The sequence below is a fragment of the Sebastes fasciatus genome, chromosome 11, assembly GCF_043250625.1.
Source record: "Sebastes fasciatus isolate fSebFas1 chromosome 11, fSebFas1.pri, whole genome shotgun sequence".
In the NCBI taxonomy this organism is placed as follows: Eukaryota; Metazoa; Chordata; class Actinopteri; order Perciformes; family Sebastidae; genus Sebastes; species Sebastes fasciatus.
The window spans coordinates 28371415-28398564 of record NC_133805.1 but is presented as its reverse complement, the minus strand read 5'-3'; the positions used below and the strand labels follow the sequence as shown (position 1 = coordinate 28398564).

General features: G+C 38.8%; 1 protein-coding gene across 2 annotated transcripts; it reads right to left on the bottom strand.

Annotated features, from left to right (window-relative positions):
* Positions 1 to 528: 528 nt before the first annotated feature.
* apol1 (apolipoprotein L, 1) lies at positions 529 to 26496 on the bottom strand. 2 transcript variants are annotated; one of them, XM_074652058.1, is made up of 36 exons: positions 26257 to 26496; positions 26096 to 26149; positions 23761 to 23832; positions 23376 to 23441; positions 23199 to 23267; positions 22548 to 22619; positions 22394 to 22465; positions 22234 to 22296; positions 21057 to 21125; positions 20897 to 20965; positions 20127 to 20198; positions 19981 to 20049; positions 19662 to 19733; positions 19502 to 19564; positions 19357 to 19416; positions 18161 to 18226; positions 18014 to 18067; positions 17823 to 17897; positions 17579 to 17626; positions 17291 to 17359; positions 17123 to 17176; positions 16937 to 17008; positions 13512 to 13565; positions 12814 to 12879; positions 12488 to 12565; positions 12320 to 12379; positions 11926 to 11970; positions 11314 to 11397; positions 9966 to 10016; positions 9645 to 9734; positions 9447 to 9497; positions 5375 to 5425; positions 4595 to 4672; positions 4431 to 4467; positions 3880 to 3931; positions 529 to 3141 (listed from the first exon to the last, which is right to left on the bottom strand). In XM_074652058.1, the coding sequence occupies exons 1-36, from the start codon at positions 26257 to 26259 to the stop codon at positions 2184 to 2186; spliced, it is 3138 nt and encodes a 1045-aa protein (XP_074508159.1). In that variant the 5' UTR covers positions 26260 to 26496; the 3' UTR covers positions 529 to 2183. The 2 variants fall into 2 exon arrangements, with proteins under 2 accessions (XP_074508159.1, XP_074508161.1); XM_074652060.1 differs by lacking the exon at positions 13512 to 13565.
* Positions 26497 to 27150: the final 654 nt, after the last annotated feature.

Genomic DNA, 27150 nt, shown 5'->3' with positions numbered 1-27150 from the left:
TGGGTGTGGTTACGCCCTGCTGCAGTGATGTAGAAGTGTACTCCAGGGTGTTGTCAGTACGCTGTGACATCACCGTTGGGTGTGGTTACAAGTTTCACCAGGTGCGCTCCAAACCCTGACCAGCGCAGAGCAGGTTTTTACTGGTTGGGTGCGATTTCCACTACATTTCTGTTTCATCGGAACACAAAACGGCACATGCTGCTCATGCCGACCTGGATCGAAAGCTCTGTGTGGCAGCATAAATCCGACCCCAGTCTCACAACTGTGTTTAAACAAGATCAAGCTAGTATATAAATTCTTAATTATGCCAAAAATTCAGAGACATTTGCAGCTATCAGACTTCCGTCTATGTTCATCATGGAAATGACGAAAAGTAAACAGTGCTGAAGGACACTTTGACAAACAAGTTTATCTTGGGTTATTAACTGAGCAAATACCAACTCAGTTTGTACACAGCAGTTGGAAAAAACGATGTGAAGTGTTTGCTTGGTTGCATGTAGACTTTACAAATCAACAGATTGACACACATTTTTCTCTGATCTTTAATAATTAATTTTCTACAATATATTGCACATAAAAAGGTAGTATCGAATGAACAACGCCACCCAGAAAAATAAATATTAAGTTCATTTAACTGACCTCAGAGCTGACATCATCAGAGCTTACAGTACAGACCGACTTTGAAATTACAGTACTCAAAATATTAATGCAACAATAAAAGGAACTGGCAAACAGATCCTTTCAGGAGAGGTTGGCACAGTCCTGGCTGCTTTTTACAGTCCTGTGTCATTCCATTCATCTATGGAGGGACTATTTTACACCTTAAAACATCGAATATGACAGAAGACATGATTAAAAACAATGACTGAACTTGTAGGAGTCTTGAAAGAAAAAAAGACCATCAATGTTTCACATTAGTTCTGCTCAGACAGATTTTCTATGTTTGTGTGTTTGTCTGGAGCCGGTTGCACCAGCTGTTCAAACTTAACTTGGTTAAGTGTTTACCGAGTGGAGATTTACACATCACTAAATTACAACAGGTTGCTCCACAATGACTATTTCTCACGTAGAGATTAGTTACTATTATAAAAAGAAGCCACAACATTACAAACTGGTTCATGCATTAACAAAGGATTGGCAGTTTACTTGAATATTTCACTTGCCTCCCTAAAACTGTTATTTTCTAGAAGTTATGTTCCAGCTACAGGCGTTTCCTATCAACCAATTTAGACATTACTAAAGTCTTCACTAGCTAAGACATTCCTTAAGTTTTAATAGTGCCGATTTAATGAATCAACTATCTAGTAGCTAAGAACTTATTCACGAACAGCTGGTGCAACCCCATCCTGTTTTTTTCTCACTCTCATTTGGTCATTTTATTGGCTCTTTTGTAAAAAAACAATCCAAAACAAAGCTTATTGCTACTGCATTCTTCAAAATGAGACCAATATCATCAAGACTTTGTAAAAAAAACTTAAAACATCCCACATCAGATCCAAAACCTCAAGCAGAGGATGAGAGGAAATGGTTTTGTTGCAGCCCTGACACCAAAATAAGCAACATAGACATAGAAAAATACAGACTAATGCTACATTCCATCATAGTGTATTTCGAAGGCATTGTAAATAATAAAGGCACTCGTCCCTAAAAGAGTATACACAGGCTCTATACCTGGTCAGTAAAAGAGTTTCAATATGAACCAACACACTTTGATGAAACTCTAAGCAAGTCTAGAAAATACTATTTCTTTAACTAATCTTAAACTATACTATCCAAATACATGATTTAGTTTATTAAATCTTTGAATCTCGTTTTATTGAAGACAACATGGCAGGTTTCACACGTTGGCACGACAGCCAGAGAAGCAAATGTGATCTATCTATCTTTATCTATTGAAAGCCTCAGTTCCTCTCAGTAGTGTAAATGCAGTTTGGATTCAAGAAGTCAGGTCCGTTAAGGAAGTTTTAGAAACTAGTGTATTTCATCAAGAGTGCCAAAATAGGCCTGATTATAGCCTGTTTTAAGAAATTGGCACCAACCACCTCACAGATGCTAACAACGCAGCAGTGTGCTGGAGTCGTGAGGCGGTACATTCAACAGGAAACTGACTGCTTGAATCTTCCCCCCTGAAACCGTGATAATAAAGCACAGTTTAAGGCCTTTTCCAGTTTTTAAAGTTTCTGTCAAACATATTCTCGGTTCTCATAGTCCTTTTTAATGGCTTTTTTAATGCGGTCGATTTCATCTTCACTCGAACTGTCATATTTGTCCTCTTTCTCTTTCTTCTCACTGACTACAGTATCTGTATCGTTGGCTGTTGTGTCTTCTGGCGTGGTGGACTGCAGCTCCTCTCGTATCCCGTTGAGCTCCACCAGACCGTCGTGCAGCTGCGTAGCCACCTCCCTGATTTTGGCGGCGAACTCCGACTTGGCCCCTTTCTTGAGCTCTTTTGAGTCTTTGGCCACAAAGTAGATGTCCATACCTACGAAGAGTCCGGTGAGCACACCGGTGGCCATGCTGGCGATCTGGACAGCTCTGGCTGCTGTGCTGCCCGCCACGTTGGCAATCTGCACCACACGCATGATCTCGTTGGCGTTGACGAGGATGGCTTTCCCTGCCATGGCGCCGTCCTCGTAGAACCTACTACTGATCACGGGGAAGTCACGGTTGTAGGCGTGTTCTTTCATCTTGATCAGGTCGAACTTCTTCAGGTTCTCGATACCCTGCTTGATGAATTTCAGGCACTTGTCGAGGTCGACCATCTTCTCCTGATAATCCTTCACAATCTTCTCCACCTTCTTGCGGTCCATCGAGTTGTTGACCTGGTTGGAGATGCCGGCGCCGGCCGATGTCAGACCGCCCGCCGTGGCGACACCCAATCCCACCGCCGTCACGATCAAGGAGATTCCCATGGTGACCGGGGCCAGAGCGAGGCCGGTGATGGTGCACACGCCCCCGATGGCGCTCGTGGAGCCGCCGGTGATTTGAGCGATCTTTGTGTTCTTGCTGAACTTGTCCAGGCCGTCCGCGAGGCTGTTGAGTTCGATGACGTGCATCCAGAGGCTCTCGGCACGCTCCGAGAACAGTTTGTTGAAGACGCGGATGCCCTTCTGCACCTTATCTGCGGTCACAGCAAACGCCCTGAGACCAACAAGTTAAGAGTGATTACACAGAACAAGGTCACTGTATCTCTCACTTACCACTAGTGTAGCTAGCCATGCACATAGTAGTGGTTTTATATGCCCAAGTTTTGCTAAGTCCAGCTTCCTCTCCAATATAACGGAGGTGAATACATTTTTTTCTGCCACGCAAAGCATTGATAAATTGCATTTAAGTAACACCAATGCATCTTTCTAGAAACATCGTTCTGATTACACGACTTGTTGTCAACAGTTTTCTTTGGAACGACTCTCTACTGAAGAAACTGTCCCTATGAAAACTGCTGGCAGCATGTCCTGTGAGTGATGGTGGTATTGTTTCTGTCTGAGTTTTTCAAATGTAATTTGTCAGTGTTTTGAGCAGCTCTAATGAAATTCTAATCTCAACTATATTAGGGTCATGGAAGCTATTTTAGATGTGGCTATCTCAAAACTTTGGCACATGTAACTGTAGCTATCTGCATGGCTAAATACCACCAGAAATAAGAGAAAAATCATAAGGGCGAACAGACCCTTTAAGAGTGAAATATTATATTAACACTAGGGCTGTCAAAGTCATTGTTTCTGTTGTTAATTGATTTCCGATTGTGATACTTGACAAATCTCCCTTTAAGGTACATTTTGAACAGATAAAAATGTGTGATTAATTTGTGATTAATCGTGATGAACTGTTTTAATGGATTGACAGCCCTAATTAACACCTATTTGAGCCTTCACTTACTTGGCCTCTTCTTTTTCTGTCATGTCTTCGTCTTGAGGCGTGTCCTCCCAAGCTGAGGAAGTAAAAGTAAGAAAGAATTATATTAAGCTTTCTCATAATGTTACATAAAAATAAAAGAATGTGGACACCAGCACATTTTATATATGGGCATTAAACTGCTGCTATAACTGCATCCACTCCTCTGGTTTCAGGCTTTCCACCAGATTTTGGAACCTAACGGCAGGGATTTGTTACCATTCAGCCACAAGAGAAATAGATAAACCTTTTTTTATGGCTGTGTGCACGGGGGCATTCTTCCCCAAACTGTTACCCCAAAGTTGGACGAACACTATTGACTAAAATATCATTGTATGCTGCAGCATTAAGATTTCCTTTAACTGGAACTTAGGGGCCCAAACCATGAAAAACCGCACTCTAAAGTATGTAACCAGGGATATCCACATACTTTTGGTCATATGGTGCAAATGGTTGACGAACAAACTTAAAGTTGGGCCCTCCACTCTCAGAACAAATCCCAAAGAAAATCAAAACAGAGTGTAAAAACAACTTACATTCCACATTGATCCACCACTCCATAAGGTCCACATCCTGAAAGACATAAGATAAGATTTGTATGGGTTTGTAGGTTTATGGTTGTTATCCAACAGGTTAATAATGAGCCATCAGACTTTATGGAAATGTTACTATGGTGACATATTTTGCTTCAGAAACCAACCTGTCTGCCTTCAGGCTGTGCTGAGTCAATACGGAGCTCTTCCAGCTGGTCGAACAAGGTTCTATTTCCACCTTCGTTCTGAAACAACACAAATAATAAGGCTTAAAATTCATATTATCAATACCAAGATTTGTGTTTCCTGTGTAAAGACAAAAAGTCTGGGTCTACAGTGTAGCTGAAGTGTGTGAGTGAGACAGATAAAGATACAGATAAACCAACAGAAGAAGAAGAATTCAAATCACATCACATATCCTCAGTTTCACTCTTTTTACGCTGGATAGGCTCAGATAAAAATCAGACAGACATGAGGAAGTGATGGTAAAAAGGGATTCTGAATGTACTGCTGTTTTTTGCAGAAGTAAAAAAGTCCATTCTTCCATCGACACGTTGAAAAAGGAAGCAGAGCAGAGAAACAGGTTTGGACACATTGCAACCTAATCTCATGTCTTCTTCTAGGCCAAGGACATGCGCAAACACTGTGTAGAGGTGTGGGGGTGGGTTTCACGTCGAGAAAAAAACAAAACACATGTTGATTATAATAGTCTCTGTTGGGAGGTGAGCGGACACCATGGAGACAAACATAAGGAAGAGGTTGCTTTCAGGGACGGGTCAGGTGACTGAAACAGACCTTTTGTAATCCTGAACCACAATGAGTAAGACTGCAACTCGTCAGTCTGGTGGACAAACACGCCGACACAGACTGGGTGGGAAAAACGGTTGTGTTCAATGGAAAGCTCAATGCGTGTGAGGAAAGAAAGAGAAGAAAGAGAAGAAACATACCTCTGTGTTGCCTGCAGCTCCGTCCTGTGCGTTTCTCTTTGGAACTCTGCCCTGAAACCAAACAACACAAACACACGGTTAAATCATTTATAACATCAATATATCATGTTGCTTTTGGGCTGGCATTTACGACGGCCTATTGGAGTCATTGTTAGGTAAAAGATAATAGTTCTGGAGCTGGGGGAGAGGGATACTATTTAGTGAAAAAACTCGGAATTTTCCAAGATTAAAGTGGCAAATTTACATGAAAAAACTTGGATATTCTCTGAGATTAAAGTGGCAAATTTACGAGAAAAAAAACACAAATATGCAAGATTATAAAGTAATACAATCTTTCTCTGAATATTACCCCCTTCCACAGCCCTATAATTATTATTCTTTTTAACTACAATGGCACCAATACGCCTTAAATAATGGTTCCCATACAGTCCAGACAGATACAAACTCAGAGGCAGAGCTGTTCTTCTCTGTCACCTTTTTTTCTTTCTCACTTTACCTTTATATACTTTACATACTGTTTTACAAACAGTTACACCTCTGTTCACATATTACTTCTCATCATGTATATACATACTACATCCTGTTTACATTTCGTTTCCACATCTGAAATACTGTCTTCAACCAAATTACAAATTTACATTACTATTTCCTTGTGCTTATTTTTAAGGCCTTTATTTTAACTGCACTATTTTATACCTTAGATTGTCATTTTGCTTTTACGTGTGTGATTTCCCCTTTTATATATACATATTTTATGAAAAGTGTTGAAGGAACCTGAGACCAAAGATTTTCATTGTCAATGACTGCTTTGCTGGAAATGACAAATAAAGAACCTTGAAAGACAGACATGTTATTTGAGTTAAAAAGCAAAAAAAGGAACTCTAGTCAAAATATTAATGCCACAATAACTTATTTTTCTGGTCTTAGAATCAGCAAGGTAACTACCTCAATGATTTGAACATAAAGGTGTAATTTTAGCTATACCAACTTAATAACTTTCCAAAATAACATGGTAAGAGTGCATATTTTCAGTGAACAGCCAGAGAGATAAGGAAAGGTGACTAACAAAAACTAGAATTATCGCCTCGTGGTTGTATGCTTCCGCCAACCAGTGAGGTTGCAGTTTACATCCATATCTGTCCAAAATGTCTTTTGTTTTGTTTATCTTTTGTTTTGCGAGATGGTGTTCACCCCTCCAGTAGAGCTCAGAGATTTGGAAAATGTATAACAAGGAGCATTGAAGCTGTTCTGGGGGAAGAAATCGGTTTTCTGTTCTCTCACAGAATAAATTCCACCTTTAATGAACCATTAATGAACTTAATAAGCACAGAATAGCAGCCACTGAATGCCTGAAATGGGTGGATGCGGTGTACAGCGCTTCATGAGAGTGACATATGGTATGACGTAGGCTTGGATCAGTCTACTCAAATTCCAGTTCCTCCAGTTCTGTGACATGCAGAAACACATGGTCTCCATGGTGATACAGATCCTCTGTCTTGAAAAACCATGTGATTATTTTCTTTAGGATATAGGGATAAGGAGGATTACAGTGTCGTCTTCTACGATGTGAACTGTTCAATGAGCTCAAAGTGCAGTTTTGCAGCAGCATTATCCTCGGATGGAATTGTAATTATGCGGTGTGTTTAAAGTAGGGCTGTCAATCGTTTAAAATAGCTAATCGCGATTAATCACAAATTAATCACAATTTTTTTTATCTGTTCAAAATGTACCTTAAAGGGAGATTTGTCAAGTATTTACAGACGTAGGCAAAGTTGTTGGTACCCTTCCGTTAAAGAGAGAAAAACCCACAATGGTCACTGAAATAACTTGAAACTGACAAAAGTAATAATAAATAAAAATTTACTGAAAATGAACTAATGAAAATCAGACATTGTTTTTGAATTATGGTTCAACAGAATCATTTTAAAAAACAAACTAATGAAACTGACCTGGACAAAAAATGATGGTACCCCTAGAAAAGATGTAAAATAATGTGACCATAGGGACATATTAAACTAAGGTGTGTCCTGTAAATAGCATCACAGGTATCTTCAAACTTGTAATCAGTCAGTCTGCCTATTTAAAGGGTGAAAAGTAGTCACTGTGCTGTTTGGTATCATGGTGTGTACCACACTGAACATGGACCACAGAAAGCTAAGGAGAGAGTTGTCTCAGGAGATCAGAAAGAACATTATAGACCTTCATGTTAAAGGTAAAGGCTATAAGACCATCTCCAAGCAGCTTGATGTTCCTGTGACTACAGCTGCACATATTATTCAGAAGTTTAAGGTCCATGGGACTGTAGCCAACCTCCCTGGACGTGGCCGCAAGAGGAAAATTGATGACATATTGAAGAGACGGATAATACGAATGGTAACCAAAGAGCCCAGAACAACTTCCAAAGAGATTAGAGGTGAACTCCAAGGTCAAGGTACATCAGTGTCAGATCGCACCATCCGTCACTGTTTGAGCCAAAGTGGACTTAATGGAAGACGACCGAGGAGGACACCAAATCATGAAAAAGCGAGACTGGAATTTTCCAAAATGCATATTGACAAGCCACAAAGCTTCTGGGAGAATGTCCTTTGGACAGATGAGACAAAACTGGAGCTTTTTGGCAAGTCACATCAGCTCTATGTTCACAGACGCAAAAATTAAGCATCCAAAGAAAAGAACACTGTACCTAATGTGAAACATGGAGGAGGCTCGGTTATGTTATGGGGCTGCTTTGTTGCATCTGGCACAGGGTGTCTTGAATCTGTGCAGGGTGCAATGAAATCTCAAGACTATCAAGGCATTCTGGAGCGAAATGTGCTGCCCAGTGTCAGAAAGCTTGGTCTCAGTTGCAGGTCATGGGTCCTCAAACAGGATAATGACCCAATACACAGCTAAAAACACCCAAGAATGGCTAAGAACTAAACATTGGACTATTCTGAAGTGGCCTTCTATGAGCCCTGATCTAAATCCTATTGAACATCTGTGGAAGGAGCTGAAACATGCAGTCTGGAGAAGGCACCCTTCAAACCTGAGACAGCTGGAGCAGTTTGCTCACGAGGAGTGGGCCAACATACCTGTCGACAGGTGCAGAAGTCTCATTGAGAGTTACAGAAATCACTTGATTGCAGTGATTGCCTCAAAAGGTTGTGCAACAAAATATTAAGTTAAGGGTACCATCATTTTTGTCTAGGCCAGTTTCATTAGTTTGTTTTTTTAAATGATTCTGTTGAACCATAATTCAAAAACAATATCTGATTTTCATTAGTTCATTTTCAGTGAATTTTTATTTATTATTACTTTTGTCAGTTTCAAGTTATTTCAGTGACCATTGTTGGTTTTTCTTTCTTTAACGGAAGGGTACCAACAATTTTGCCTACGTCTGTAATACTCCTATCAACATGGAAGTGGGCAAATAAGCTGCTTTATGCTAATGTATGTATATATTTATTACTGGAAATCAATTAACAACACAAAACACAAATCAATGACAAATATTGTCCAGAAACCCTCACAGGCACTGCATTTAGCATAACAAATATGCTCAAATCATAACATGGCAAACTGCAGCCCAACAGGCAACAACAGCTGTCAGTGTGTCAGTGTGCTGACTTGACTATGACTTGCCCCAAACTGCATGTGATTATCATAACGTGGGCATGTCTGTAAAGGAGAGACTCGTGGGTACCCATAGAACCCATTTTCATTCACAGATCTTGAGGTCAGAGGTCAAGGGACCCCTTTGAAATGCCAGTTTTTCCTTGCCAAAATTTAGTGCAAGTTTGGAGCATTATTTAAATTTCTTCGCGACAAACTAGCATGACATGGTTGGTTTTTCTAGTTTCATATGATGCCAGTATCTTCACTCTAGCTTTAAAACTGAGCCCGCTACAACCTAAAAATCGCAAGTTGCATTAATGCATTAAATAAATTAGCGGGGTTAAAACAAATTTGCATTAACACATCATTATTGCAATAACTTTGACAGCCCTCGTTCAAAGAGATTTTGGCTGTGTTGTTTAAACAAACAAATATTATCCACACGGGAGAAAACAAGTTTGTACATGTCATATATTACCTTGGTCCGAGGCATGAAAGGATTGTGTTTCTTAGGTTTCTTGACTTTGGTCTAAAAAGAAAAATCAGGATTGCAGTGTTACTCCAAGGAAGATACAAGTCAGGTCAGTAAGTTCCTGATGACTATCATTGTAAAAATCAAACCAAGAACTGTTCAATCCTTCAACAAGCATTTAGTTAAAGAAATTAATTCATGTACCTCTGTTTTCTCCTTGCCCTCCTCATCTTGCTTTTCCTCTTTGGATGAAGAACCATCTTCTTCTTTCAGCCCTTCATCATCAGACTGAGCCTGAAGTAAACAGTGTGAACATAATAATGAAATAAAAAAGTAACACAGGGTTGCATATGAACTTCTTCCTAATTTAACATACATTTTAAACATATTGTGGCCTTTGTCAAATCATTTTGAGGAGGTAATGAATTAATATATTATATATAACCAATTGAAGTAGGTTCAAAGAAGATAAAAGGTCTTCATGACTGAATTGACTCTATATGAAGAGCAAAATCAAGACAATACCTTGGCTCCAGCTTGTCGCATGAATGGATTATGGTGTTTTTTCACCTTGGTCTGTAAAATAAAAGAGGCACAGGGACGATATGTAAGGTGACATGAGGAGCAATAACCGGAAGAACGACATTTCATTACAGCCGTTGGTGATATGTGTGCTACAGTTCAAGAAGATCCTTCAGCAAATACATCATGTGTCGGTTTCTTCCCTAAAATACACAAGGAACTACATATTTTGTTTACTGTACATCAAAAATAGGTGTAATCTAATCTCACTACTACTTACAAATTTCATTAATAACCCTTCAACAAGCAGTGCACAATTAAAGCCGACCAAATAAAAAAATAATTTGCTGAGAGGCGCGTACAAATTGGAGCAAGTTTATCTTTTCCCTATTGCTGTTGAAGTTTTGTTCACTTGGACTCGGCACTGATCTACTGTGCGCTTGAATCCCTTCTCCTCCAGTTCATTTTGAATGACTTTATAAACGTGACTATTTTTGTGGACTTTATTTAGCACATTCTGTATGTTCTCTTCAACCCAGATGTCAAGCAAACACTGACTTCAGCAGAAGTCCAAGGTCAGTCCTCTCCCACTCCTGTTATCTTGTCATTTACCAGTGTCCATCTCAACAAATGCTCACACAGGCAGCCTGCATTTAGGTTCACGTGGAACCAGTTGTTTTGGTTCACACCAGAGTACGATTACTGCGTTCACATCTGCCCAAAAGAACGGCATCAGGGGTTTGATTAAAACGGACCAAATGTTGGCTTGTGAAAGTGCCCTTAGATACCAAATATATCAGCCTTTTTGTCCATTTTGGAGAAATATGTATAAAATAATGCAAAACATCTCTCGATAATGGAATAATGAAGCCATGAAAACATGGGGGTGTTGGGTTTGAAACATTATAGAGCTCCGATGAAGAGCTGGAATAATATGATATAGAATATATAACACCGTCAGAGAGAGAGAACAATCTGCAAAACTTCTTATGGGAAAACAAAAGTGGAAAACCGTATGATAAGGGGTTAAACTGCCTCGTGACTAATCATAACCACAAGTTCTCGTTAATCTCACACTGACAATAGTCTGGTAGTGCCACATGTCATTTGCATGGCATGAAAGAAGTGATAAGGAGGAAGCAGGAACTAGAACAATTAGATCCTGGCACAATACCTGCAGCAAATACTCTTTGTGTTTGTTTTCACCTGCATGTGGGTTCAGTCTCAATCAGTCACTCTCTCCTGTATACCAATCATTGTGTGTTTTCTGAGCTTAAATATATATATATATATAAGACCAAGATTAATAATTAATACAGTTTGACCAACAACGATGAAGAGATAAACTTACGGTTTTGCTTTCTGGAGGGTTCCTCTCGTCTCCTTCTTTGGCTTCAGCAGATTCATCTTTGAGGCCTTCATCGTCTGATCGGCTCTGCAGCGAATTAAACTCATTACATCTTATATAAAATGTACAGGATGGTTCTACATGTGTGCACTGGTATTTGGTGTTGGAATGAGTGCCTGTGTTTTTGTGCGAGTTTGACTGATGAAGGCTTGTTAAAACAAATGGTGATATTATTGTATTCAAGCGGTTAACATCCAATGTTTTACACCAATATTCAATCTAGAAATTGTTCAGTTTAACACCAGATGTCTCCTACTTGACTGAAAAGTCTATTTTAGGTGTTTGTGCACTGAAAGTTTTAAATTCCCTCATCATATTTGTGTTTGTTGCATATGATTGGCTTCAAAACTAGCTGTAATGTCACAAGATCATGCTCACAGTAAACTCAGATTTAAGATGAGCTCAGAGAGTGGGAACAAATGTATTATCTTGTGCGCAAGATAATTAACTTTTTCCCCAAAAGATAATTAACTTGTGCAATATTAATATTTAACAAACAGCAATACTGGTCCAAAATATCAGCAAACCAATAGATGGGTGTAACTCTTGTACTACCTGATGGCTGCTCTTCTGCTTTTGTCCCGCTGTTCTGTTCAGCTCCTGAAATCAAACCAGAGCAGTTTCCTTAACTACAGGGTGAATAAACCAGCATCAACACACACTGATGCACATCAGCTCCAAACGGACACAAACAGATATTATTCTCTAAACACCGAAGGCTTAAACTACCTCCTCTGACGGTCTGGCAGATCTGGAGATCATGTGACACCCTAGAGATACCTTTCCATGTATACAAAGCATGACATTTAAAAGCATAGTATGTAACCTTCATGCCTGCTATCTTGGATCATTTATCAAATGATGAAATAATGACCTGATTTAACTTGTGTTCTAACAGATACCGTCAGATATATTAACACGCATGTGGAAGCAGAAATATAAACTGTACCTGATTATCCTCAGTTCCTCTTGCTTTTACATTGTCGTATGTGACCGTCGCCTTCATCTCCTGTGGAGAGATCACAGCCTTAACAACACAATATAACAGACTGAGCAGAAGTCAGAATAGTCTCAGCTCGACCACAAGTCACTGAGTTGTGTTCAACTGCTTGCAAACCTCTTTAGTTGGTCTGGGTGGGACCGTTGGAGTTTCACTTCTTTCCTTCCTCTCTCGCTGGATCATGTTGCCTTTGACCTGACAAGGACACACGCACACACACAAAGTCACACAGTGTGGTGGAGCAGGAGGACAGGGAGGTTTGACTACGAGCAGGCAGGATTTAAAGGGAGGTAAGGGGATGAGGAGGATGTGGTGAGGTGAGGAGGAGCGTGAGGAGAGAGGGTATTTTTGACAGAAGTTGATCAGCTCTGTTTATGTGTGTGTGTGTGTGTGTGCGTGTATCGTCGCTGATGACTCATGAGGGATGCAGAAAATAGACTGACCGGTTTTGACTTCTCTTCCCCTCCTTTCTGGTTCTCCTTGAGCGTCTCTGTGTCTTCTGTGTCTCTCTGAACAAACAACATTAAATATTAGCTATTAAACTGCATCAACTAATCAACTAACTAACTAACTAACTATCAGATTACTTGTGCAGTGATTAAAAGGACCATACCATTTTTTTTTTACAAGTTTAACTCTTAAACTACAAATCATGTACTGTATACCTTACATTTTTGCAGACCGTTTTCAAATGCCTGCTCTAGAGTTTGTATTTGTATTGTATGTATTTTTCCTACTATTTCAGGCAGCCAGTGGTTTCTATTAATTTCTGTATGGCATGAAAATCAAATGGCAGACTCTTGAAACTTGTTTTTGCCAAAACTGCAAAGAGTTACTGATTTTTATATTGCAAAAAAATAAACAGAAAACAAGGGTTGCCTGGAGCGGAAGAAAAAACACACCCTAAAATCAGTTAATAAAATGGTAAAGTGGGATGTAAAGTATAAGTGATCTGTAGTAAATAAGTTATAACATGCAAAATCACTGGTATGGTCCTAAACCAAACCAAAACGTCACCACCATCACAATTATCATAGTCCCATTGCCACTGCAGTGACTTCCTGTCTCCTAAATCATCCTGATCATGACCATCTCACTCCACACCTCCACCATGACCTGACACCATCAACAGCATAGTTACTTTATGTGAAGACTGGAAAAAATTCAGTTTGGACATGGCTCCAGCCATGGCGCTCTGAGAGGGGGGACACATCAACATTTTAGATTTGGATCGGCTTTGTCAGCCACTACTGTAGCCACATTGGGTTCAAAGGTTAGACCGATATAATGGCCAATATTAGCTCACAGTATTGCAGATATATCAGTGTCTGTCTATATGTCAGCCGATAAGTAACAAGAAACTACGGGCCAGAAATGACAAACTAAGATTGAGGTAATTTAGAAACATGACAGTTTGTCCACACGAGAGAACTGACACATTGATTTTTCAACTGCGAAATGTCCCAATCAGTATGTACAGACGTAGGCAAAATCGTTGGTACCCTTCCGTTAAAGAAAGATAAACCCACAATGGTCACTGAAATAACTTGAAACTGACAAAAGTAATAATAAATAAAAATTCACTGAAAATTAACTAATGAAAATCAGATATTGTTTTTGAATTATGGTTCAGCAGAATCATTTAAAAAAACAAACTAATGAAACTGGCTTAGACAAAAATGATGGTAACATTAACTTAATATTTAGTTGTACAACCTTTTGAGGCAATCACTGCAATCAAGTGATTTCTGTAACTCTCAATGAGACTTCTGCACCTGTCGACAGGTATGTTGGCCCACTCCTCGTGAGCAAACTGCTCCAGCTGTCTCAGGTTTGAAGGGTGCCTTCTCCAGACTGCATGTTTCAGCTCCTTCCACAGATGTTCAATAGGATTTAGATCAGGGCTCATAGAAGGCCACTTCAGAATAGTCCAATGTTTAGTTCTTAGCCATTCTTGGGTGTTTTTAGCTGTGTTTTGGGTCATTATCCTGTTTGAGGACCCATGACCTGCAACTGAGACCAAGCTTTCTGACACTGGGCAGCACATTTCGCTCCAGAATGCCTTGATAGTCTTGAGATTTCATTGCACCCTGCACAGATTCAAGACACCCTGTGCCAGATGCAACAAAGCAGCCCCATAACATAACCGAGCCTCCTCCATGTTTCACATTAGGTACAGTGTTCTTTTCTTTGGATGCTTCATTTTTGCGTCTGTGAACATAGAGCTGATGTGACTTGCCAAAAAGCTCCAGTTTTGTCTCATCTGTCCAAAGGACATTCTCCCAGAAGCTTTGTGGCTTGTCAATATGCATTTTGGAAAATTCCAGTCTCGCTTTTTTATGATTTGGTGTCCTCATCGGTTGTCTTCCATTAAGTCCACTTTGGCTCAAACAGTGACGGATGGTGCGATCTGACACTGATGTACCTTGACCTTGGAGTTCACCTCTAATCTCTTTGGAAGTTGTTCTGGGCTCTTTGGTTACCATTCGTATTATCCGTCTCTTCAATATGTCATCAATTTTCCTCTTGTGGCCACGTCCAGGGAGGTTGGCTACAGTCCCATGGACCTTAAACTTCTGAATAATATGTGCAGCTGTAGTCACAGGAACGTCAAGCTGCTTGGAGATGGTCTTATAGCCTTTACCTTTAACATGAAGGTCTATAATGTTCTTTCTGATCTCCTGAGACAACTCTCTCCTTAGCTTTCTGTGGTCCATGTTCAGTGTGGTACACACCATGATGCCAAACAGCACAGTGACTACTTTTCACCCTTTAAATAGGCAGACTGACTGATTACAAGTTTGAAGATACCTGTGATGCTAATTACAGGACACACCTTAGTTTAACATGTCCCTATGGTCACATTATTTTACATCTTTTCTAGGGGTACCATCATTTTTTGTCCAGGTCAGTTTCATTAGTTTTTGTTTTTTTAAATGATTCTGTTGAACCACAATTCAAAAACAATGTCCGATTTTCATTAGTTCATTTTCAGTAAATTTTTATTTATTATTACTTTTGTCAGTTTCAAGTTATTTCAGTGACCATTGTGGGTTTTTCTCTCTTTAACGGAAGGGTACCAACAACTTTGCCTCCGTCTGTATGTGTCTTAGTCATCATTAAAGCCACAAATGCATCAATATCAGTATCAGCCTCAAAAATCCAGTATCGGTGATGCTTTAGTTCAGAGCGGAATTGACCCTTCGCTAAGTCACGCCCCTAAAATGCAGACTGGCCAATCATAGCGTAGCATCGGCCAGCTCTGACCAGGGTCCGACAACTATCCGGCTCTGCTCATGGATGTGCTCCACAGACTCTCATGCAATCGTTTCAGATCTTCTCCATTTTCAGGCTGGTTTTGTGAATTTGAAGGTAGTCATGGTTACATGTTTTGGCTGGGGCATGTGTAACAGTGATACTTGTTACCCGGAGAGATTGTAAGGAGATATACGTTTCTACGTAAAAGCCTGTGGAGCTAAAATTAGCAGAGTACGTAAGCACATTATTAGCCAGCGTTAGCACTATGCTATGCAAGCAAGATATACTGAATGTATACACATGCTGCTTTTGTTTTTTTTACTGGTTTTAACAGTGAATAAAGACCTGCCCGATTTTACAGGAATAGCGTTGTTCATTAATTTCATTGTCTTCTGTCTCGATCGCCAGGTGATGTGGTACTTTTACTCTGTGATCTGTAGGCTTCAGCTTCTATCTTTATCTTTTTAACCTGTTTTCGCTGCTGAATCAGTTTGACATCCTGATATATCCTTCATGCATATTGTAGATCCTTTTCTCTGAAATCGCATTTTTAGTTTTTCCAAAGATTAGATAATGTTTTTGAAGAGAGTGCAGTTACTGACAGTGTGAGCTCCATGATAGCTCTGACAGCTTGACAAAGTAGCAGCAGGAGGCGGGGCTTAGATAAGGGTCAAATGTCATTTAGTTTGAATAAAACGGCATTATTAGCTTTCTCTGTTGAAAACAAGGGGCATAGATGGATGATCAGAGGCTAACGGCTAACTGAGCCACTTGTTTTCGATCAGTAACGCTATGACTACTGAAAAGCCATTTTAAGGATACTGACCATGCATGCACTATAAATATGTCATCACACTGTAAGAAACTAGTCAGATTTCCATGTTTTCTGGTTTCAATACTGATAATAATAATTTGGTTTTATCAGTTTGAAAGTTTTGCCTGGCCTGGGGCACCCTGGATGCCTAGAGGTTGTTGTTGGAGCTGGTTCGGGTCTGGGTGGGGATCTTTGTTGTACAAAGGACATTTTTCTGAAGGTATGACATTCTCAACAAGACCAGGCAAGTTAAGGTGGACTGCAGACAAAACAGACAAGCAGGACAAAGTGCTTCACAACGCTACACACACAGAAGTGGATGTAGAGCAAGACACTAGACCCCCGAATGCATCAGAGGACTGTGGTGTGTAACTAAATCAAATGTAGAAGTTCTTCTATCCCTCAATGAGGTAAGTGTCTAAAATGATCCAGTTAAATGTCAAAAAGTTCCGCCAAACTGCTAAAATAACAGGAACAAGTAAATGTCAAAGCACCTGTTTGTTGCCTGATGACTTCTCGCTGCTCGCAGGTGGATCCTCGTCATCCGAGCTCGACTGCTTCTCTTGCTGCGGAGAAAAAACAGAAATCATTACTCTATGAAAAACACACATGAGGCAGAAGAGTTCTCTTTTAATACATCCATTTATTCTTGAGCACTATCAAAAGATTACAATCCTTACTTTGTTTGCAGATCGAAAAGGGTTCAGCTTTTCCATCGCTCCGGCAAATTTACTCTGAATATGAAACAAAAAACAAATATAAAATAAAGACAACATACAGATATTAAACTTAAGATTGAAACCATCAGACAAAAACTTTAAAAATCAATATTCAAAAACCTTACAAACCTGTTTGTGATTGGGCTGGCCTTCTGCATTGTCCAATATCTCCTCACTGTCGGAGTCAGAGTCCTTCTCCTGCAGATGGAGCCAATATTTGTCGTAAAATATAAACAACAGTAGCACTACTAGTAGTATAACCAGGTTTACATCATATGTGGATTACTTCATATTTTAAAAATATATATTTTTTATGTTTTAAGGCATGAGATACTATTTAGTTTCAGGGAAGTGTGATGGGAAAGATGAAGTGATGACGTGCAGCAAATGTCAAGAGTACAGTACGCCACCTCTTACCTGTTTGTCAGTGTAGAACGTGCTCTTCATCATCGCACTAAAACCATTCTGTAATAAGACAAAGACACCTTGAAAAAACTGACTATAGCCCTAACCTTCACCTTAACGTCACAGCAGATCTAACTCCTAAACATTCAGATAAAAAATATAATTTCTTTGAGCCTATTACTAATATAAGAAAGCTGCCATGATGTCTCAGTACAGTCCAAACTTTTTTAAAGCAACAGAGACGAGATCCAGTTACCTGCTTGGCTTTGGGCTTCTCTGCAGTAGAGGTATTCTCATTTGAGTCTCCTGACTGTTCAGTCTTTTCCTTATCCTGTTACAACACACATCACCAGCATGTCATTAATCTCAAAACATGGCCACCACTTTAATTGTCCTGGCTGGTAGAGTAATTTATCTGATGCAGGATGAAGTGAGAGATAAAATTACCTGAGATGAGGAGGTGAAAGGAGTCTTTTGGTTCTTCTTCGCTGCCACTCCAGCCTGACAGACAAAGCAGTTAATGTTACAAACTGATTTTATCTACTGTGTATTCTGTTAGTGTTGATATTGTGCAGGTACAGTTCCATCTCTCACCTTTGAAGACTTCTCTATGGGTGTGTCACTGATGGCGGAGAGTTCAATATCCACAGACAAATCATCCTATAAGCAGAAGGACACAGCATACAGTCAGAATGTAACAAAAACATTCACTCAAGAAATATCCACAATTTAAAAAAAACAACTGCAGGGACTGGAACAAAACAGACTGCAGGATACCATTAGTGAGCAAGTTCAGAAATGGAAGGGGAAAAGATGCCTCTGAAAGAAGATATTTCCAAGTAAGTCTGACCTTTTTTCCCCCGAAGGTAACTGAAAGTGGTGGTAAGTCTGTGACCGAAACATTGAGCAGTTTTTATAAGGTACAGTGTGTAGGATTTGGCAACATCTAGCGGTGTGGTTGCAGATTGCAACCAACTGAGTACCCCTCCGTTCACTCCTCGCATTCAGAGACTGCGGTAACGTGAGCTGCCGAGTGCAAAACCATCGATATCATAATAACACTACTTTAGAAGCAATGGAAGTCAAATGGCGGCTGGCGGTACCACGGTTTTACACTCTGCGGATCACATTACAGCAGTTTAACAAGCATGTCGGAGAACTACGGTGACCTTCAGGTAACGTAAAAACACGAAAGGCTCTCTCCAGAGTCAGTGTTTTGTTTGTCCCTTCTGGGCTACTGTAGAAACATGGCGGAGCAACATGAGCGGACTCTGTGAAGAGGACCCGCTCCCTATGAAGGGCTCATTCTAAGCTAACAAAAACACAATGATTCTTAGTTTCAGGTGATTATACACTAATGAAAACATAGTTAAGAATATTATATTCCATTTCTGCTCATAGATCCCCCTAAATGTTAAACGCTGTTCCTTTAACTAGAAAACAACCAAACCACCTAGCCAAGTTTTTGTTTGCAGAAAAAGTAGACAATGCTGGTGAAAACTGGTGCAGTCAACATGTTGCTTTCAGCCCTTTATTCTTAGTGTCCCCAGGTCGGATCCATGTCTGTTTTGATACTACCAATGGGGTGCCAAAGTCTGAAATTTTCAAATTTTCTCCTTAGTGGCTTTAAAAACTAAACCACAGACAAAAATTCCCCTGAAACCATCCCTTCAAAATAAATTGAAAATGTATTTATTTATTTACCCATCCCTATTATTAACTATCCCTCAAACAGAGTACTTAACTTTCTGGATTAAAAAGCCTGTTGGTGACAAACTTGACCGTCTTACCTGAGACTGAGTTCTGGCACCTTTTTTTCTGAACACACCACTAAAGAGTCCTCCTTTCTCCTGAGGAAAAGAACAGAAAGCCAACATTTAATGTTACTACACTTACTGTTATGTTTTATAGTGGCTGGCTTTAACAAAAACTCACCTTAGTGTCCTCAGAAAGGTTGTCGTTGCTGCCTGAGAGCTCGCTGGGTTCAGACCAAACATCCTGAAGGTGAGAAACGAATGTCAACCAATCAATATGAATCCTGTCCTAATAATTTAATGGTGAGATGAATAAGCTGCAGCAATATTCCACATCTCACCTGAGATTTTGTCTTCGCTCCAGAAGGTTTTGGCGATTTTTTAAACATCCCACTGAACACTCCTCCTGTCTCCTGGAGAAAAAAGCCACATGAAAATGTGTTTTGCGAAATTTTGCCCACAATGAAGAAATTTAGAAAAGTATTCTTCTGGTTTTAGATGTCAGATTGATAGGCACAGACTTCACACAGCAGCCTGCAATTTCTTCCAAATACTGATGCATGCAGGTGTACCTCGCCCATCCCAACACACACAGAAACAGAGACACACATTTCCCAGATTCTTTGTTTATAGAAGGTGGGTGTTTTTCATAAACCTCACCTTAGTGTTGCTATTCACAGAAAGATTGTCTTTGCTGCCTGAGAGCTCGCCGGCTGCAGATAAATCCTCCTGAAGGCAAGAAACAACGATTATTATCATCATCTCCTAATAATGTAACACAGGTAAAAGTGAGGTGCAACACTCACCTGAGATTGTGTCCTCGCTCCAGAAAGCTTTGGTGACTTTTTAAACATCCCACTGAACACCCCTCCTGTCTCCTGGAGAAAAAGTCACATGAAAATTGTCTGTAAAATGTTGCCCATAATGGAGGAATTTCGTTAGTTTCAGATGGTTTCAGATGTCAGATGGCTAGGCGCTGACTTCAAACAGCAGCCTGTATTCTCTTCTAAATGCTGATGCATGCAGGTTTACCACGCCTGTCCCAACACACACAAAAACAGCAACAGAAACAAACATTTCCCAAACTCTCCATCCACTGAGCTGAGCTCTATACAAACAGCATTAAAATACAGTCACATTGTCCCACAGTTCAATGAAACTGCCGCGCACTCAGCTCAGAGAAAAGGATCTGATGTCACATTTCTGATGTGGTTCATAAATAATAATAGAATAATGACTTTTCTATTTCAAAGCACAGTGCATCAGTGTTTCTACTGGTTGATCATGCAAATCTACTGGCCAAAGTTGAACAAAAGTGAGTCCAACAGGGCCATCTGGAAAATGCCCCGAAACAGGAAACACATGCTTGAATCAGTCATGCAAACTTTAGATAAAGTGAAAAGTAATGGAGTGAATATGTGCAGGATAGAGGTGTGATATGACTGCAGCTTTAGCAACAGCAGGTTAGAATTAAACCAAAGAAGAACTAGGTAGTTAGTATGAGCAACAGCAGCAACCGACAGAGCACAAAAATATCAAAAGATGAGGAGAGACTTTGTACTTTCACAAACCTCACCTTAGTGTTGCTATTCACAGAAAGATTGTCGGTGCTGCCTGAGAGCTCGCTGGGTCCAGACAAATCCTCCTGAAGGCAAGAAACAACAATTATTATCATCATCATCTCCGAATAATGTAACACAGGTAAAAGTGAGACAAGTGAGATGCACAACACTCACCTGAGATTGTGTCCTCACTCCAAAAGCCTTCGGTTTTTTAAACATCCCACTGAACACGCCTCCTGTCTCCTGGAGAAAACAAGTCACATAGTAATTACTTATACATGTTTAAATAAAATAAAACCAATTGTTATGTATACAGCTGTCAGATGGACAGGCAGGGATTTAGTGCTTCACACATTGGCCAGCAGTTCTTCCAAATGGCTGATGCATGCAGGTTCAAGCTCGCGCTTCCAAACACCCACAACAACAAAAACACACCCTTCTCAAACATCATCCACTGAGGCAAAGTCTACACATCTACTGTAGGTTTAAATGACATCACCAACATACTGTATGTCACTAGTTAACACTAAGGAAGTAAAATCCAATGCTTTCCACTTCATTAGTGTTTCATACATTGAATTTTTGGAACAGATTTTGAGAAATATTTATATGATTTTGGTTACAGAAAACAGTTTACTGACAAAGACATCGGTGCTTACTTTGACTGTAATCCTTCCATTCAAAAGGATATGACCAATTTAATTATATTTTCTGGCAAATTTCACATACATGAATCAAATTCAAGACTCAATACTTTATTGCCATTTCATCATAGTTATTAGGAATTTTGTTTTTTTGAGCTCACACAAAACAAAAACTACTAAAAACCTCACATTGCATAGTCACCACACTGCGACATAAAACAAGTAATAAAAAAGTAAGTATGTATAAATAGATAAATAAGCCATCATTCCCATTGGGATATTTTAAAAATACTCCCCAATTTAGGGGGGGAATAAAAAATATTTTATTTCATATTTATTATTATTTTATATATTAATTGAGTCTAAAAAAACAGGTAAATCATACTGCAAAACATCACATTAATACATTTTATTCAATTTATTTCTTCATGTTTATATTCTTTATATTTTATTACTACTATCATATTTTTATTTTAGATTTTTTTTTAAATATTTTAAGTGTTATTTTGGTCATTGTATATCTATTGTATGATTCTGAGTCTTATTCTGGTATGTAATTGTCCTACCGTTTGTTCAAGCTGTGATCTCTGATTGATGTACGCTGGTTTTGTTAATAATGGACTTTGTGTTTCGATTCTATTTGTTTCCAGTTGTTTGTGTTGTTTTTTTTAAAGTATTTAAATAATAATTTGTGAGATGAGACTCACCTTGGTTGTGGTGTTCTCAGACAGACTGTCGTTAGTGGCTGTGAACTCGTTGTCCAAAAGATCCTGAAACACACAAGATCATCTGTCAGCCTCTTACTGAAATAACACAACACAGACATTTAGCTGATGAGGAATCGCTGTGTGCAAGATCGTGTTTCACCTGCGAAGGCCTCCGGACATGTCCTGGTTTAGGAGATCGTTTCAGTATCCCACCAAACACACCTGATTTTTCCTGAAAAGAAAAGTAGCGAGAACGGTTTAGTTTCAAAGAACATGAGAAACCTAAAATATGACACAGCAGAAAGTAAACTCACCTTTGATGACTTGTTGTCTGTTAAGCTGTCACTACTGACAGACAGTTCAGGATTTTGTGCTGAGAGGGAGTCCTGTAGAAGTAAACAAAAAAAAAAATTTCACTCATTTTTGCTGGCAGGTGCAACACACTCAAGTACTCAGGCCAGAATTTTTAGAGAATTACAAAACTAATGTAATACCAGAAACACAATGTAAGAACGCAGGTAAATAAATAATACATGCAGATACATTTATTTAAAAAAAACTTTCCACTAGAATTTTATTTTTTGTTCGTCAAAAATAAAGGCAACCTGAAACACATTTTTCTTTTTATGTGACCTCAAGTAACCTCTGGCTGCACATTTTGCACTTACATAGGGCAATGTTAAACAACAATTACTTGTATTATTGATTCCTCTGTGGATTACTTTTTCAACTCTTAAATAAGCAGCAAATCCTCCCACTTAAAAACCAGCAAATGTTTGACATTTTTGTTTGATAAATGGCTTAAACGATAATTTAATAAGCCAAATTGTTGTCGACTAATCTTTTGTTGATAAACTAATTGAATAATTAACAAATAATTTCAGTTCTAGTTAAACATCAGTTAAATTTATAATAATAATCAACACGATCTACAGTACAGTAAGTTCAAGAAGTCCACTACCAACCTGTTGCTGTCCCTCTTTGGCAGTTTTGGTCGTCTTCTTAAACATTCCTTTAAATACGCCTCCTTTCTCCTGAAATATTAATAAATAAGTCAGTTTGCATGCTAAAAAAATATGTATTTCCTCATTTTACATTAGTTAGTAATGATCAGAGAACTGAAATGAGGTCTTGAGCATCACCTTGGTGCTGTTGTCAGTCAGACTATCACTGCTCTTCGAAAGTTCACTGCTGATCGATAAACTGTCCTGTAAAGTCAACATAGAGCCTATGTGAGTAGAAGCAGAATCAAATAGTGTAAACCCATAATTATAATAATAGTTATTACAGGCATTATAGGTTATATTCTAAGTTTCATATCTATATTATAGATGTTTATCTTACAAAATAGCAGTTCTTGTCATTTTATTGCTGTACACGTCACCAAATATTCAACATCAGTGATTAATATTCAGTAATGAGCTTTTCATGACAAGCAAGATTTTATCAATGTATTAGCTTATCACATACATTTGATGTTAAGTTCTGTATTTAAATTTAAATAAAAGAGAGTTAAAACAGCATCACCTGTGCTTGGAGAAGTGGTTCGGCAGTCTTGGAGGGTTTTTTGAACATCCCACCGAATAACGCTGCTTTTTGCTAAATGAGGTGTAAAAAAAAAGAAGAGAAAATTATACTTGAAAAAATGAATTTATCCATCCTAAAGATACTAAAGGATGAAAACACAACACAAGACTAATCTCTTCTGTGGTTTCAGTCAGTATGAGTGAGTAACAGAAGATAAACAGTCACGGTCATGATCTGTGAGTCAGCAGCATAAATCTGTCTCTCTGAAACAGGAAAAAGATGCTGCCAACGATCGACAATTCACTGATGAAAGGATGCATTTACTTGCTCAGAGTATTATGAGACGAACTAACACATTGTTGGTTTTAGTCTTTTTCATGGGGTTTGTTGATAATAGGAAAAAATATAGAATAACATTAGCCTCTGTAATTATGGAAACTTGACCTACATTATTCCTGTTTTGTGCTGTGGTTAATTATATTAACTACTTCATAGCAAACCTGGAGTGGGGGGATAACGGGGATCCACATTCTTGTGAAGCAACCTAGTAGGTTAATCCAGCCATGATAATAGGACTACTGTTTCAACAATGTGTACTCATATTAAAGCTGAAAGTCAGCATTTAACCCTCATAGTCATTGTTTAATGTCAAGTCTATTGTGCTGGAGTATAGAGCCAGCATAACAGAAAGTAGGTCAGTGTGAAGAAGTAGTCAAATCCTTTACTTAAGTAAAAGTGGCGATATAACAGTAAAAAATCTAACTCAGGTAAAAGTACATGAGTAGTAGCATCAAATTATACTTAAAGTATCAAAAGTATATATATATATAAATAGATTTGTATTTTATTTTATTGTTTTGTTGTATATAATATGTTTTTCATGTATCTATACTGGCTTATTTTGTATTAATATTAGGTTTGTTAAGTTTCTTTGTACCGAGAATGTTATTATTGGGGACGTTTGTGAATGTTTGTTCTGTTGTTTCAAAATGAACAAAAAAATAAATAAATATAATATTGAAGAAAAAAAAAGTGTCAAAAATAAAAGTACTCATTATGTATAATAGATCATTTCAGAATAATGTATATAATATTATTGGATTATAAATAGTGATGCATTCAAATAAGCATCACTAATGTTGCAGCTGGTAAAGTGGAGCTAATTTCAACTACTTTACATACTGCCATATAGCTTTATCTATAAAAACATTTATTAGTTGATTTGCATTTGGTATTAATAATCTGAATCTGCAAAGTAACTACTAATTAATGTTGTTAAAAAATGTAGTAGGGTTAAAAAGTAGCCAACAATTTTACATTTCTGATCTTCTGCTATGTTATGAACCATCCAGACCTCTCAGGTCATCTGGATCAGGTCTGCTTAGTGTCCCCCAGAGTCAGAACTAAACATGCAGAAGCAGCGTTCAGTTTTTATTCACCACATATCTGGAACAAACTCCCAGAAACCTGCAGACCCCAACTCCAACTCTGAGTTCTTTTAAATCAAAGCTTAAAACTTTCCTGTTTGCTGCTGCCTTTTATTAAACCAGATAATGATCTTATACTGCACTAGAGCTTTTACTCTTGTGTGTTATATTCTATTTCAGCTTCTATCCTAGCTTTTACTTTTAGCTTGTTTTTATTTTCTAATCTTTAATGTTTTTATGTTTTTATAACTGTTTTAATTATGTCTCAATGTTCTTTTAAGATAAGATAAGATAAGATAGAACTTTATTAATCCCGAAGGAAGTTCTTGTGCCAGAGATTGCTCAAAAATGCAACAAAATTACAACAAGTTCAAGTGTATAAAATACAAGTGTATAAAATAAAAAAGTACTATTTCTAGCACCAGTGCCTAATAAAATAATAATTAAGTAAGATACATTTAGTAAAATGAGTAAATAAGATAAGAGAAGTCAAATAAAAAAGGTAAAGTAAGCTAACAAACAGAAAAATAAGTAATATTGCACATGTTGGACATTAATATTGCACTTTGTCGCAATGTTCTTGAATGTTTATGTAAAGCACGTTGAATTGCCCTGTTGCTGAAATGTGCTCTACTAATGAATCTGCCTTGCCTTGGCCTTGTCTTACAATGTTGGCTCCCAAAATGTAGTTGATTATAAGTATAAAGTAACATAAAATGGAGATACTCATGTAAAGTACAGTATCACAAACTTAAGTACAGTATACAGTACTTGAATAAATGTGTTTGGTTGCATCTCAATACTGCTGTAGTGTCCAAAAACAACTCTGAAAACCCTGAAAACACAAACGTTAGCGAGCTTAACTTTGACATTGAACACACAGACAGACAGTATGTGAGGTGACTCACCGCTACGCCTCCTCCATCACAATCCAGGTCCAGATCCATGTTGTCGTATCGATCCTGTCAAACAGCACAAAGTTACATTTACGACATTTTAAACAACTAACGTTAACATCAGCGACAGAAAGACGAACCTTTTGAACAGACTAATGTTAACGTTTACTCACCATATTACTGCTGTACACTGCTACACCACGGTCTGCCCTAGTTCAGCGCTGGTTATTCCGCTGGTTAGTCGATGTTGAATTGATTTGTCTTGATGTTTCGGTCGTCAGTGAGAGTTTCTGTCCGTCCCCGTGTTGTTGATACTCTCGGCTGTTCTTCTCTGAGGAGTTCAGGATCCTCCCTCCTCCGGGAAGATAATAACAGGCTGGAGATCAGAGACTTCCCACAGATCCTTGTGACTTGTGAAGGTTTTTTGTTTATAACACGGACATGATTGAAAACCGGTGGATCCAGTTTTTCTTTTCTCTTACCTGTGCTGTCGTCCTAGAGAGGGCGTGTCTGTCTCACCTGGGAGTTTGACATCAGCCTGATGCTGCTTTCAGGTGCTGCTCGGAAACTCCTACTTTCTACTTCCCTCAAGGCTATTAAACATCACTAATAGTGATGGGAATTACGGCTCTTTTTAGTGAGTCGGATCATTTGGCTCAGCTCACCAAGAAGAGCCGGCTCTTTCGGCTCCCAAACGGCTCTTCATTGAACCACGTCTGCCTTTTATAATTCAGCCAAATTTAGCACTGTTTTTACCTATGATTAGTATGTGTGCTCATATATCACTTAAATTATTCAATATAATTATACTAAACCTTATAATTTCCAGAATACCATAATTTAACATGCTGCTTCGTTGCCGACTGTCACTCATCTTGTCTGCTATTCGCGCACCGCACTCCTCTCTCTCTTTCTCTCCTCCTCTCCCTCCTGCTCTGTACCTGTAAACCGTCAGCGTGCCGCGCACCGCCGCCCCTCCCTGCTTGATGGTATGATCCTTGTCTGTCATCACCTGATTGGTCGTACGGACGTCAGTAACACAACATTCAGTCACAGTCAGTGCATGG

Excerpts from the sequence above, each read along its gene's own strand:
- apol1 (XM_074652058.1), bottom strand. Across the intron at positions 22,620-23,198 it reads CCAAAGAGGGACAGCAACAG|GACTCCCTCTCAGCACAAAA; the intron begins GTTGGTAGTGGA and ends TTACTTCTACAG. Across the intron at positions 19,734-19,980 it reads CTGTGAATAGCAACACTAAG|GAGACAGGAGGAGTGTTCAG; the intron begins GTGAGGTTTATG and ends TTTTTTCTCCAG.